Here is a 16,031-nt window from a genome sequence, read left to right on the forward strand (position 1 = left end):
ATTTAATGAGTTCTGAATTAACCGTGCCTCTCAGGAAGAGAGATTCCCAGCTAGTATCATAATAAACAGGGCAAGGGGGACAGTGGGCAGAAAACGCTAAGTCAAGGAGTCACTCACAACATTTGTAACAAGTGGATGGAATTCATCAACCCAGAGAGCATTGTTATAAAGCTCTTCTTGAACTAGCTGGTAGGTAGGATTGCGTTATAATGAGCTTTCTCTGGTACTTCGGTAACTAAAACTTCCTAGTTAAGGTTTAATGTAATTCCAGCATATTATCGTTCCAAAGAAAAGTGTGAAGCATTTCAAACACATTGGCAAGCAAAAAATTGACACAAACATTCATGTATCCACTACCTAACGTTATCAAAACTTAACATTGTTCTTGACATATTACATAATACTATTTTGCAGGTTTTTAGAAAAATTCTGTGATTTCTGGATCTTATTTAATTTGTTGTTATTGTGTGTTGAACAAGTTGTCTCAGTAAGAGGGTGTTAGAAGGAAACTATCGTAGAATTTGGACTTTGGGTGCTAATTGACTAAAGTCATTATGGTAAACTAAGACAATGCTGTATGTCCAGTTTTTTTGAGATATAATTGACATACAACATTGTCTTAGTGTAAGGTATACAACATGATTCCATATATGCATATATTGCAATATGATTACCACAATGGCTTTAGTTCACATCCATCACCTCACATCGTTACAAATGTTTTCTTTCCTGTGATGAGAACTTTTGAAATCTACTCTCTTAGCAAGTTTCAAATATATGATACAGCATCGTTAACTATAGTCACCATGTTGTACATCACATCCCCAGAACTTATTTATCTTATAACTGGAAGTTTGTACCTTTTGACCTCAGATTTGTAAACTTTATATAAATAGTACCCTGCTCTAGCATCCTTTTGCATCATACTTTTTAGGCTGAACATTATGCTTTGCTCAGCATTGTGTTTTGTGTGTTCAAGCTCTGTTGATTTATGCAGCTATGATAATTGATGAACAATCTATTTATCCATAGTCTTTTGATGAGCATCTAGTTCTTTATTCAATCTATTACCAATAATATTGTGATGGATACTCCTTTATATGTCTCTGTATGTGTGTGCATGTGTCTCTAGGTTATATATTTAGAGCCATGCATATTTTAAACTTTGTTGAATGTGGCCAAATGCTCTCCACATTTGGAGCTTTATTACTTTACTTTTCCCACCAGGAGATGAGAGTTCTCGCTGCTGTGAACCCTCTCCAGCACCTGATGTTGTCAGACTTTTTAACTTTTGTCAATCTGAAAGGCATAAAATGGAATCTCTTGGTTTCAATTTGTATTTTTCTGAAGTGTTTTCAGAAAAAAGAACTTTTTCTTAGAAAAAGTAGGAAATACTAATTGCTATGTTAGTATTTTTTGACTCTACAACTTAGGAAAATGTCACTGGGGAATTTTTCTCTGCCTTTTTTTTTTCCCTAATGAGACGGTGGCTTTGATAAAAACTGGTTCTACAGAGGGAGGGACAAAGGCAGCAATATGTTGTGGGTTACAAAGTAAGCCACAAGTCACTGACATTGTCTCTTTCTGACTGGCAGAGGCCTTGGTAAGAGAATCCTTGGTTTAGGAGAAAGTCAAGTCTGACAAGAACACGAGGTTGCTACCTGTCAGCTGTGCCGCTTGAAAGAAAAGGTTGCGACATCCATTTCCCACTGGCAGGTTGTCACACATATCATTTGTAAAAAGACAGAATATGAATACCAAAGACCTGAATATTTCACAAGCTGTTGAGGACAGAGAGGATCGGAACCAGACTCTGTTCTTCCCAAGTGAATAGACCATCTGTTGAATTAGAGAAGTTACTAAGCTTCTGCCTGTATGGAATCTATTTCTTCTTTTCTATACAATGATCCTAGTAATATATTTCACTGGCTTTTATTTTTACACAATAACACACAAAATTCTCTGTGGTAATAACTGAGTCAGATTTCTCAACCAAAAAAATGGCTGTTAGTAACATACCTCTGAAAGAGTAATTACTGAAATTCTTTTCTCCATATCATTATTCTTAATGGGTTACTGAGATCACATGTTAATTTCTAAACATAATTTTCATCTTATATTAAGTGCTTAATACTTCAATATGGCTAATCTCCTTTTACAGGAGATTTTTCTACTTGTAATAGTTGTGATGGATGGGTGGTCCAGATTTATTTTTCCTGCATAAGTGAGGAAATGACTCAAGGCAGAAGGTCGTGGTTACATAATAAATCATGTTCAAAGCTAGGATTAGAAGGATACTTTCTAAGTCTTGTTCCTGTCTGATACTTCACTCGCTAGAATAATTCTTAAAATTTCTGCCAATATGTAGCTCCAGGAAACAACTCATAACTTAGCCCAGTCACTAGAAAGGCAAAGGTTTGGGGGAGAAGTTAAAGAGGACATTTTTCTACCTAACCCCAAACAACTTTACACTACTTTCACTGTCTTGCTCCGTATTCTGTGTATCATACTATGATAATGGTGGCCCAACCTGGTAGCAACCCCTTTAATAAGTAGTGAAGGAAGAAAAGCACCTCAGTTTCTCCCCAATCTTTACTTCCTAATGGCCGGCACTATCAGTCCCCATTAAGGATGGGTCCCTGGGATCGTGAGTCACTTTCATTGATGTCCCTGTGCTGGGTGGGGGCGAATACACTGGGACCCACTGAAGTCTACAGCTCTTGGTGCCTGAGAGGTATGATTTCTCTCTGTATAGGAAAAGCTGTACCTTTCCCAGTATGTTTATTTGTTTTTATTTTATTTTATGCACACTGTGAACGTGGTAAATGATCATTTCTTTGGTTCTTAGGACATTCAGATTCAAATTTGTGACCAACCTCTAATAACACACAGACCTTTGGCACCTATTATTGTGCTGGCTCTATTTTTTTCTTACCCTTTTCTGCTCTCATTCTGATTTTCTCATTACCTTATTTTTTCTTATTATAGAGTGTGTACTTTTATAAGCCTTCCCAAATCTTTCTGGAATGAAGTTCCCTTCTCCAAGCAATGTCTTAGGTTTTGCTGAAGGACACCCACAAATATTAATGCACAGTTATAATGGACTCCCACAAATAAATGCTAAGGTGCTTTCTGAATTACTATATCTAAGCCAAGTAAGTGAGGCGGCAGTTTACAAGTAAGTTTTGGTCTAAGACTTGAAGGCAAGATATTTCCTCATGTAAAAATTTCCCTCCTTGGGAAAAAATAAATAAATTTCCAATTCCAGGTCTCTTTTCAGTTGGGAATATGTGAGATCTTGGGTTAAGACACTGTTTCCCAAAGTGTGCCCCATGCAACATTTGTTCCCAGAATATTATCCAATGTCACCTTAAAAAGCAGGAAGAAAAAAAAAAAGAAAAAACATTCTGTTGTCACGTATGTGGAAATGTGGAATTAACCAAAGTTATTCAAATTTTTAATATGCAAATAAATTCTGGCTTTCCCAAAAGAGGAGATAAGAGTTTAGTTTTCTAAACTCATTTGGTCCCAGAGTCCGGTTGATGGAAATCCTGATGCTCCCCCTCTCTTTACTCCCTCAATTCCCAGCATCACATTGGAGACCATCGTAATAGGAGAGGAATTAGTTTCTCAGCTCATTCTCAGTGCAGGCTTTCTGAGTTAATTACCTAGGTCCCTGGTTGATATGCAATATGGTTAGCGATTAGCACAGAACTCTCACAACTCAGAAGAGATGTGGTGGCACTGGAGCAAGCTCCACTCCTCCAGAGGACCCACTCCCTTTGCTAGATGTTGCTGGGTCTGTGGAAGGGGGCTGTGTCTCATGGGAGGGGCTGCAAGTGATGGGGCTCAGCACAGTGGCTCTCAACCCACCAGCGCCAGGTAATTCTGACATGAATCAACCGAGTCATACCAATGTGCGCCCAGCTTCATAGCAGGCCTTCCTTAGAGGCCAAAGGGCATTTTCCTGGCTAGCCACACCAAAGGAGAATTAGGAGATTAAGTTTTATAGGAAGAATATCCTAAAAGGAAATGAGAATCTAGGGTTCATTTTTCTTGTAACTTTAATCCAGATTTGGAAAGAAATCAACCATTTGCCAAGATTCTGCTCATAAATGGCTATGGCAGAGGGATTTCTTTTGAAATGCAATTGTGAATCTTTGTTTCTGAAAGACAAGTTTCAGAAAAGCAAAATGTTGGTTACTATTAGGCCCATCCAACAAGACAAACGGACTCCACTCACCCCGGATGAGCCGTAGAACTCAACATTCTTTGTTAAGCAGGAATATTTGAAAAGTGTTAGTGAGATTATTATTTTTAAACTTCCTCAGATTCAGTCCATGTGGGAGTTTATTATCTGGCGTGTCTGTGTTACTGCTATGTCTCCCAGCCTTGAGTCAAACCATCTTCTTGATAATTTAAGTAGCTCAGGCCATGGACTTTGGAACCCATCACCCAGCAGGGTCTCCTTAATGACCAGAAAGGAGGGAGTTGCATTCTGTTTTGGAAATTCAGTAAGGTGGGTTATGGAGCCATTTGGGCTGACCATCAGTTCCAGTGAGCACTTTAGGATCAAAAAGAGAACATCTAAAGAGATAGCAAGGTCCCGAGTCCAAACTGCCTCATCCTCTTATCTTAAAAAATAATGACAATGATAAACCAAAAACATGAAGAAGGCAGAAATCTTTCCCCATATTTTCTCGTACCTGCAATTCCACAGCCATAGTCCCCAAATTATCTCCATAGGGACTCTTTTTGTACCTTTCAAAACCTTTGGCTGTACTACTTGGATGCAACTCTGAGGGATGTGGGAAAATCCCAGCACATAGGACACCAGCTCAAATGACCCAAGGTTCGTTCTTGTTCTCTGTGGTTCTAGCCATTAAACATATACAGAAGCCAACATTTGAGTCTAACACCTCCTCACCCACTGCTTTAAAGATTAGGCATCTTGCTTCAGCCATCACTGCCAGAAACAGGCTACCTTTTTGCCAATGGATTTGACCTTGGGAAAGTATCTGTACTATGAAGCAAGACTTGCCTGGGGAGAGTTTGGAAGAATGTGTCATGGCACTACACCCACTGAGCACGCAGTAATTGAAGTACTGTACCAGTTGATACAGGTACGTATTATGAATTACTAGGGAGAGAAACATATCATGCAATACTCCTAACCACTCATTGGCTCTGTGCACAGAGATGGGAGACCAGGCAGAGCAGCAAAGCCCCAGCCACTGCATGGAAAATTAGACAAATGTTGCAACAGCGGTCTGATGAGCAATGGTAACTCATGATGCTATGGGGCCTTTCCTCTTCAATGTTCATAGGACCTTACACAAGCTTTATCTAATTAATCTTCCTTGTGCCTTGTGAGGTGGCAAGGCCCATTATCCGCAATTTGGTAGATGTGGAAATAGAGACATAGAGAGGTTAATTTACCCCCGGTGATTCAGTAAATCAACAGCAAAACCAGAAATGGTACCTGTTTTCAAATTCTCAGTCTGTTCACTTCACGATACACTGAAACTTAGCTGAACAAAATGTTGTTTTTATTATTATCATATATCATGTAGTTCTAGATCCATCTGCGGCATTTTATTTTTCACGTGACCTTGAGCAAATTGCTTGATCTCTCTCAGGTTATTTGCAAAATCAGTATAAGACTTGCCCTGCCCATCCTATATGACTATCATGGGGCTCTCATGAAATGATGATCGTTTACCTCCCCCAAAACCATGGAATTTTTTAAACAATGTTTTACTATTTATTTTCAAATATACACTATTTTTATACAAAATATTTCTAACAATTCAGGAAAATAGATGACTGCCATATGCATTTTACTTAATGAAACTGTGATGACCTTTGAAACCAGGCTTTCTCTTTCTCTCTTTCTCACACACACGCTAATAAGCCAGAGTTATATTTTTTAAATGTTTAAATTAAAAAAATTGTTTTTCAATGGAAGAATGAACCTTATTTAGCACTCCAATCCAGTTCCAAGCACACAGTATTTGTTCAGTAAATATTTACTGAATAAATGATGGATGGATTCACTTTGTGGATAATAAATTCAGTGGTCACTATTACAGACATCAGTATGTACTAGCTAGATTTTCAGAGAAACCAAGACCTAAATAAATGTTATTGGTTTTATTACTCAATATCGACCTGTTCACTTTTGTAAGGCACATGAATATAATGCCATGTTATCCATTGTGCTTACTATCCATTGAACTTACTATATCCATTGTTATCCATTGAACTTACTATAATAGTGGGATAAAATTAGAAACTTTGTCCTACAAATAATAAAGATGTATATTATGTTAAAGTCCTGAGTCATGTAGTCTTCCTGTGATCCTCAGGGCTTCATTCATTCATTGGTTCATTTATTAATATAATTAGTAATTATTTATAATGTGTCAAGCATCGTGCCACCTCATAGGCCACAAGGAAGATTAGTTAGATAAAACTTGTAACTATGTGAGGATTTTTCTTTCTTTCAAATAGCTTATTCTTTATCCAGTCTCTCAAAAACTGGGATTTTATTGGGTTAGTGTCTCTATCTGAAGATTCGAAGTCATATGAGTTTTTAACTCTAGGCTGAGGTCATTTGGGGCCACAAAGGTGTAACAGTCCTTGTTTAGAGGGACTGAAATCAGGAAGAGCTGGTGTATTTGATCTTTGCCCTCTGGTGACAGGCAGAGGCACAGGGCACCTCCCTTCAGGGAACAGCCTGATCTTCCAAATGGGGAAGTTCGCATGAGGGACAACTGGGATAGTCCTGTGGGTTCCTGATACGATGTTATGAAACTATGTGAAAGGCCAGGTTTATGTCATGTATAATTTTAATTATATCTTTAAAAATGTAATTGAGAACAAAATTTGCTCAAAAATGACAAGGAGAATAAAAAGGCTTACTTTAATAAATTATTACAAGCATACTTCTGAAATTCAATTCTTTTCCCGTGTTTTCTATATTCATGTTTGGTTAGTTGATTATTTGTGGGTGACGTTTCTGGATATGCTTGTCTCATCTTGTACTCTTGTCATGGTGACAAATTCTTGTTGTGGTGTTTTCCAAGGAGACATCATTTGCCTGAGCAGAAGGCCTGGCACTCATTCTGCCAATGTGACCCTGTATCCAAAAAGTTAAGAAAAATATAATACCCCAAATGAATAACTCTCTATTTTAAAAATTCAGAATTTCCTTTTAAGATTTATCATTCCTCTCTTCATTGGGGTAAAAACCAAATTCCTTTCACCTGGAAACACAAATATACCACCTAGGTTGGGTTCTGACTAGCTTTGAGAAAAACACAAAGAAACACAGTGGAAGTTCTCTAATTCTACCATTATTATAATGTCTACAAATGTCACCAAGGCAGCCTACAGAATGCTTCCTGCGCCTAATGATGTCAAATGGAAGTAGCTTCATTATTGAAAAGATATGACATTTCTCTTTCATAATACAATAAATAGAAAATAGCACTTCTGTAGATAGTGCCAATGAGCAATGTTGGTCTGAATTTATTATGGAAGTGGGCAAAAATCCTTTTGTGGTGATGAAAAAGGAAAAGGAGTAAGAGAGGATGTTAGGAGAAAGGTGCATTCCTGGCTGTGTCAATGAGTAAAGAGATAGAGGGATGGGGGAGAGAAAGGGGAGAGGCAGGAGGAAGAGAGAAAAGAAAAATTGGAAAAGAAGAGGCAGTAAGTGGAAAAGAAAGAATAAAAGATTGAGAAATAGAGAAACGGAGGTATTAGATTAGATGAGATGAGGGAAGAGGAAAAGAAGAATGCCGTAAAAAGCGAAAACAAGAAATGAACAGGGCAGGAGAAGGAGAGGCACAAGTGTAAGAAAGATTATCCTCCTGGGGGTCAGCAAACTACAGCCTGTGGGCCAAATCCAGTCTGCTGCCTTTTTTGTAAATAAAGTTTTGTTGGAATACAACCAGGCCCATTGATGTACACATTGTCTATGGCTGCTTTCATGTTACAACGGCGGAGTTGACTAATGGTGATGGATACAGCATGGCTCACAGCTGAAAATATTTACTATCTGACTCTTATGGATAAGTTTGCAGTCTAATCAAGTTGTTCTCAGAATTACCTGGAGGGTTTGTTAGGGTAAAGACTGCTGAATCCCATCCTCAGAGTTTCTGATTAAGTAATCTGGGGTGGGATCTCAAATTTTCATTTCTAATAAATTCCCGGGCGATCTGATGCTATTGGTCCACGGACCACACTTTGAGGAGCACTGCTCTAATCTTTACATTATGTCACACTAATATGCTTCTGAATAGAACTTTCGTGCAGAGAGGGAAAGGAAAATCAAACTCGATCCTCCTTTTAGGTAAACATAGATGTCTAGGTTGATAGCTCAGTTCTTTTGTTGCTATCACAAAGTATCTATTTTTTAAAATTCTTAAACTGGGATCTTTTTGTAATGCTGGTTTAATTCTTAAAACAATGAGAACTGAATTTGATTTACTTGAAAACTTAGTTGGTGGTTTGTTCCTAAAAATGTTTTATAGTTTTGTTGATTCAACTCCCTGAAATAACATTGGACTCTGCCGAATTTATCCTCGGACTGTGTCGATAATGTTGACTGTATCCAATTTTATGAGAAAAACCTCTCTCCACCTATGGGTGGCTGCTCAGATGACCTCACTGCCTTTGCCCAGAGCCCTTGAGAAACTAAGCCATAAGTGGGTTGGGATTTTGCTTACTTACTACCCCACCTCTCTCTTAGGCTGTGTTGGAGTATTTTGGCTCCAATTTCCCCATGAAATTTCAATTTCTTCAATAGCTTTTCTCCTGGAAATGAGCATGAATGTATCCTGGGTGTGAGACCTTTGGGAACCATGATAATAAGGATTTTATTCTGTCTAAAGACTCCATTCCAAGACCCCGAGATTTAATTTTTTCCTGCAAGTCGTGCCATGGTCTGCACAGTTATGATCTTTTATTTGTATTCTTAAATCTGTGCTCTGGCTATGAACATGGGCAACCAATTTTTAGCCCTAACTTTGCATGTTCCTTGCTTCCTGCACGGAAGTTCTGTGAAGGACAGAGAAATGGTTCTCTTTTTCCTGCATCCAAGCATTTGGGAATATAAAAATTGAAACATAATTTTGGAACCTGAAAGTGCCAGAGACACAGATGTTAGCTCAGGGCCTATCTTCCTCAGCAAAAAGAGGAGGATTCACAGTGGATGTTAGCTCAGGGCTAATCTTCCTCAAAAAAAAAAAAAAAGTGTCAGCAAGGCTGCATTCCTTCTGGAGGCCCTAGGAGTATCTACTTCCTTGCCTTTTCCAGCTTCCAGAGGTTGCCCACGGTCCTGGGCTTTGGGCTTCTTCCTCCATTTTCAAAGTCAACAGTATAATGTCTTCCAATCTCTCTCTTCTTTTTTTCCCTCTTTACTTTTCTTCTCACCAGTTTTTCTATTATCTTTTCCATTTTATTTCCAATCTTCTTTCTTTATGAAGATCTGTATTTAAGTTTTACTTAGAACAAATTTCTATTTATAACTCTCTCTGCTAATATATTAATACATCCTTAGCCATGTTGCTCTTACTATTTTCATTTTCTTTTGCTTTTTCCTCTTTCTTTTTATAATTAAAACAGACCTGTACTGAGACTCTTTTTTAATAGATTCATGGCAAAGTTAAAGTTTTGCTTTTTAGTATTCTTCAGTTTTGGGTTACCTTATAGTTTCTAAACCTGCCTTTTTGGAAAGCTCATTGTCTCTATATTCCTCCAAAGGGAGGAATCTCATGTTTTAATATCAAACCTAATTGTGAAAAGATTTGTACTTCACAGCTTGCCTATTGTCTTGGCTCATGTGTACGCCATCATCATATTTTATACAGCAAATGTTAAAGTAAAGGTTACAAAACCCTTTACTATTACAGTTCTTGTTTTCTGTGACTTTAACATTGGGAAAATCTGCACATTCATTCACACCATTATTATTGCTTTTAAATAGGAAAAAATGTGCAGTTAATTTAACTGTTATGTTAAATTTCAAGGTGACTAAAAATATTTCCTGGCATCTGGAAGATTGGCTGCATTTATAATGACTTTCTTACAAAACAAGAATTGTGCATTTTGGGAAAAAATAGTTAATATATAGTCGAATGAAAGTAAACAAAAATCATGCGAAATATACCACTCAGGAAAAAAATCCCTCGAGGTTTTTAAATATACATATATTTACATGTTTTTAAAAGATTATGACTTCTGGTCATACTCTTTTCTAATCAGCTCTTTTTAATTAACCATATATTGTACACATTTTCTATATTATTTGACACCATTTTTATTGGCTTTGTTGTGTTTCATCACATGAATACACTGTGATTTATTCTTAAAACACTCTAGCAAACGTTCTTGCAACTACTTCCTTAGAATAAAACCCAGGAAAAGAAATTTGTGGGGCAACAGGCAATTTTAAGTCTTTTAATACATGGGAGGCCCAGACAGTCATGATCCAGAGGGTAACCTCACAGGAGAGAGCTACTGCCCTTCTTTCCCTTCCCGGGCAAAGACGTTCTGGTGACATAATTATTGTTATTTTTAATTTCAGGTTACCTTGCACCTCGAAACCTTCCTAGTACCGGCTTCTTCCCGTTCTTGCAAACCCTCCTTTGTGACACAGACTCGAAATGCAAAGACACGCCCTATGGGCCACAGGATCTGCTTCGGAGGAAAGGGATTGATGACACTCTGTTTAAAGACAGGTAGGAGCATTCCTCAGTGTGTTCAGCTGTTTCGAGAGCTCGGATCTTCTTTCCTTCTGAGATATCCAGAAAGCCATCCTAGGTTAGATATACAACTGTATTTTCTATGTCTACAGATATAATGATCTAAATATGAATGAACAAGGTGGGTACAAGCTGAAATTACCATATTTATGTGGGATTAAGCATAATCTATTTTGGGTGAATTACTCAAACTTTGCTTTCTTAGAAAATTATTTTATTGAGGTCATATTGGCTTATAACATTCTGTAAATTTCAAGTACATGTTATTGTATATCAGTTTCTATATAGATTGCATTGCATTCACCATTGATAGTCTAGTTTTTGTCTATCACTATACACAGCTGCCCCTTTTGCCCTCCCTCCATCCACTTCCCCTCTGGTAACTGCTAATCTGTTCTCCTGATCCACGTCAACTTTGCTTTCTCAGCTGGGTGGCCAGGGCAGTCCTCCTTTACTCCCCTCTGTTCTCTGTCCCACCTCAAACTGTCAGTGACACGCGGCCCGAAGACTTGATCACAAGCCTAAGATGTAGGCCAATGTCAGCGGAATTATCTCCCAGAAGAATGAGATAATTATATTATTCTATGTGGTACTTCTGAATAGAACAGAAACCAGGAAGTGCAAAGAAGGAAATTAAGAGTGTAGAAATCAAAGTAATAAAGTTGAAAGTATACATAATTGAACAACAACCTTTAAGTGAGGTTAATGTATGTCTTATTTTATGGTGTCAGAAGAAGCTGAAGAATAAAGATAGGGAATCTAGACCATTTACAACTTGACCGTTTAGAACCTCAATTTTCTGTCGTGGGATTCTAAACCTAAAGAGACTCCCAGGAGCCCTCCTGTGCATAGCACTGCAAACAATATTATAACTGAATCACCCATGAGACAATTCCTATAGAGATGTTTTTTAAGTGTCTCTCAAGAAAAAGATTATATTTATCTATAATCAGAGATATTTGGTTCCAAACTTTTAATTTAAACTTCTTGGCATGTAGCACCATTTCTCCTTTAATCTCATCAACATGATTTGGTCATCAAATAATATGAGTGCCACTTTGAGAGCAACTGCAAGCTCGTTAGCATAAAATATAAACATGCCAAGAATTGTCATGGAAATGACTTGGGACACATAAAATTGTTGGGTTGCTAATTCACATTGGTTTTGTTATTTCAATAAGTTCACTAGTCTTGATGGTTGAAACACACTGATGCTCATTCATTCATTTATTAATTTACTCAAGAAATAATGACTGAGAAATTTCTATGTGCCAGGCACCATTCTAGGCACTGCGATACAGACGTGAATCAGACAAATTCCCTATCCTTTTGTTACTTGCATTCTAAAGGAAGAACAAGCAAAAAAATGAGCAATCGAATAAATATATAGCGTAGTTATTGTTAATAATAAGTGTGCTGGCCAGAAAGTAAAGCAGAGATAGAGAAGGTAGAAGTTGAAAGGTGAGATTTTAATAGGGTGGTGAGAGAAGGCCTCTACTAGAAGGTGACTTTGGGTTAGAGATCAACAAGAAAGACCAGGGAGGAACAGCATGTGAACATCGGCAACAGAGTGTTCCAGGTGGAGAAATGGCAAATCATCCTGAGGTGGGGACAAACCTGATGGTTTAGGGGAACAGAAAGTCAGCTAATATGGCTAGGACATAGCGAGGGACGGTGATAGACAGTGGTAGGGACATGTTGAAAAGGAATATAGAAGATGGAGCATGCAGAATCAAACATGTGGGAAAAAGGAAGGGATTTGCAATTTATTTATTTATTTTTTCTGCTTTATCTTCCCAAACCGCCCCCGTACACAGTTGTATATCTTAGTTGCACGTCCTTCTAGTTGTGGGATGTGGGACGCTGCCTCAACGTGGCCTGACGAGTGGTGCCATGTCTGCGCCCAGGATCCGAACCCTGGGCCGCCGCAGTGGAGTGCGTGAACTTAACCACTCGGCCACGGAGCTGGCCCCGGGATTTGCAATTTATTTTTAGTATGGTGAGAAGCTATTGGAAAGTTTTAAGTAGGAAAATGAATTGAGATATTGTGTATGAGCCGAACATGTTCTAAGTACATACAAGCTTTACCTCAACTAGCACTCGTTGTCTATCTGTGCAAGGAGACCAGAAGCTAACTGGAGACTATGCCCTCTTGTGTAGTCAGTGTAGAGGTAAGGGGAACCATGGCATTCTTGATTGTTCAACCAGTTCACAGGTGGTCTCTGTGTCCCTATGTGAGTGGTGAATTAGGTGTGATCTATGCCTATGTTCTAGCAGCTGAGAAAAATATTGTCGACTATGGTAATAGGAGATAATGCAATGAAGAGTGCCAGAAAGATGCTGAAACAAGACATCTTCCATATTTAAAGTAGAAAGAGAGCTTTCAAATGGAGTAATCAGTTAAATCTTCATGAAGGGATTGTATTTGAGATGGACATTTTGTGAGCCAAGTGTTAGAGAGGATATGGGAAAAAATTAATGTCCATTATTTACAAGTGGATTACAGCTTCACCTGGGGCTCTCTTCCTACTTTTTTTTTTTTCATGAAAAACTAAGTTACAGTGAGAGAAATACTTAACAATATCTAAGAAGTATGTAAATATACCTCCCCCGGAAGGAGTATTTTGCTGTGTGATATAATAGAGAACGGCATTCAAGGAGTTGCCTGAGATGAACCGTTGAGCTGGTTTTGGAAGTAGGATTAAACTCTAAGTTTATTTTATCCTCTTTTGATTATCTTCTAGACAACTGGTCATGCCTGCTTTTTTGTTCGTTTTCTTCCAACCTCAGGGTAGTTTGTCTAGCTCAAGCTGTATATTGCTGTATATTCAGTATTTTCTTTAAACTACCAAGTAATTGGAGCTTAATTTAGAAAATTATGTACAATAATAAAATTCCATTAATGATATTTCCCAGCATGCTATTAACTTTTATGGGTTATATAGCCTTGCAATGAAAGTGGGGCATGGTTACTGGGTAAGCCGTTCCACTAATTGCTTCCCTTTGGTGAAGAAAGGTTCACCAGCATAACCTCATTAAGAAACAAAACAGTCTTCCTTCTGTTTTGTAAGTGAGGGGAAAAAAAAATGCCATCTTTGGCCTCATCAAAAGAGGCCCACCATGTTTATTCTGATAGAATGGTTTTCAAAAAGACGTGATCACACTGCAGTCACTGCTTGCTGGCTAGTCGCTAAGTTCTCTGATGTGTATTTGCATTGGCACTAGCCTTCTGCTATTAAATTCATACTTCTCTAAGCCTTAGCTTCAGGATGACATGCTTTCAAAAGATGCAACGCTATACTCAGCATCAACTCTAACTAGCTGTCTGAAAAAAGAAACGATTACATTTATGCTTTTCTTGCTAATTTGTACAACGGATGATCTAACATCGTAGGACTTACCCTTCTGGTCCTTCCTCCCTGCACTGCTTCTAAGAATACATCAGAACGGTGGGAGCCCCTGGCTGTGCCATTGCTCACACAGCTGGCGAATGGAGAAGATCATCCTCCAGAGCTCACGAGATCATTATCTGGAGAAGTGACTCAGCATTCCTGCAGATCCTGTGGAGGAATAGCCTCGATAGATTTTCTCCCCATCTCTGTCATGTCGACACTCATCCATGACCTGTGCTTTTCAAACTGATACCTCTGCTCCTATTGAATGGCTCCTATAGAAGTTGAAACGTAGCTAATCAGATTTTATTCAGGGATAATTTTAAAGTGCCAAGGCTTTAGTTTAGTATTGAATAATATGGATGTGTTTAGAAACTGACCTAAAGATATTATTGGGAATGTAAGGTACGTGGACACAGGAACCTGTCCTCATTTGACTAGAAAGATGAGGTAGGATGTAGGTAGGATAGGTAGGTAGGTAGGATATTAGAGGTAGGTCTAATATCGTATTAATTTCAGAGTAATTTATAACTGTTTAGTAATCATTTTAGTGAGTATTTGTGTGAAAATAAAGGTTAAAACTTCGCTTATCAAAAAACAAAGTGGAAGGATGTCTTAACTGCTATGCGGGCAAAACTGTTCACTCATTGAGTAAGAACGTATTGACTATGTACCGCATGCTGCAGACTGTGCAAGTCACTGCAGATGCAGAGATGGATAAAGCACATATGAATAAGGCTTATCCAAACTTACAACCTAGTGGCAAAGAGAGACAAGTAAATAGGTAAATTACTATATAACTTGGGGAATGTGATGAAAATATTTGTTTAGGTCTCACTATGCCCAGAACATTAGAGAACAAATCATGAATAGTTACACAGGCACCACAAGACGTTGTTTCTGTCTGAGGAATACGGAGCTTACTGTTGGATATATTATTGGGGTGGAGAGGGGTTTGGGTGGAGAAATTCAGGAGGGTCTTCCCGAAGGCCAAAGGTGAGATCATTAAGGACAGATAGGGTGGTGGTTACCAGACTAAAGGAAGGTATATTTGAGATAGGCCATAAAGAAGGAATCCCAGAACTTAATGAAAGAAGGAAATAGATGGAGGCCCTTGCATAGTATTAGAGGGATAGGCAGACAGCTTTGCTACTGACTGTGAGGGAAAAATTACAAGTTCCCCTGTAGCGTTGCCAAACTAATCTGCCTGTTTCAGGGCTGTGTAAAACATAATCTGTACAGTGTCATGTGAAAGATACTGTGATGTTATCTTCTCCCCGAGGTTTTAGATGTTTCTGATACACATCTACTCCTTAGGACACGTCCTCATCTGTCCATCAAAGTGCCTTTAAAAACTTGTAGAAATGTATTAGCTCAGATATCTATCTAGATCTCCAAAGTCTCTTCTAAGAATTGAAACTAGCCTAGACAGGGCAACATAGTAAGGCATTCCTAAGTCGTAACATCTTAACTTATATACCTTGTTGACTGGTAAGTGGCCCACCTGGACGAGAGATATGTTTTGAACATAGGCAGCAGGGATTATATCTGAAGCATCGGTGACCCTGAAGGAAAGAAGGTCAGAATGAAATACAAAAAAATAATGAAAAAAAATTTAAAGTTTTCTATGAATGATTTCTGCTTGGGGGCAGCCAGGAAGGACGACTGCGTCAAACCACGGAGGGACCTCCATGCCATTACAGTGTCCTTATTTGTAGTTACAAGTCAATGATGAATGTCATCTGGAGCTGGGATGAGAATGGAACCCAGAGCACATCTCACATCTTCTTTCCAGGTGTCACTATATACCCGTATAATTATAATTTTGCAGAAAAAAATATAAAAAGTTTAACGAACCCTGAGAGAAAAA

At 38.3% G+C, this 16,031-nt stretch overlaps 1 protein-coding gene across 1 annotated transcript in view; it reads left to right on the forward strand.

Moving 5' to 3' along the window:
- ABCA12 (ATP binding cassette subfamily A member 12) overlaps positions 1-16,031 on the forward strand; it is a 160,682-nt gene that overhangs the window by 37,369 nt on the left and 107,282 nt on the right. The window contains exon 3 of the mRNA XM_014843588.3: positions 10,592-10,745. Coding sequence (XP_014699074.2) covers positions 10,592-10,745 — 154 coding nt within the window. The remainder of the gene's footprint in view (positions 1-10,591; positions 10,746-16,031) is intronic.

The sequence above is a fragment of the Equus asinus genome, chromosome 19, assembly GCF_041296235.1.
Source record: "Equus asinus isolate D_3611 breed Donkey chromosome 19, EquAss-T2T_v2, whole genome shotgun sequence".
In the NCBI taxonomy this organism is placed as follows: Eukaryota; Metazoa; Chordata; class Mammalia; order Perissodactyla; family Equidae; genus Equus; species Equus asinus.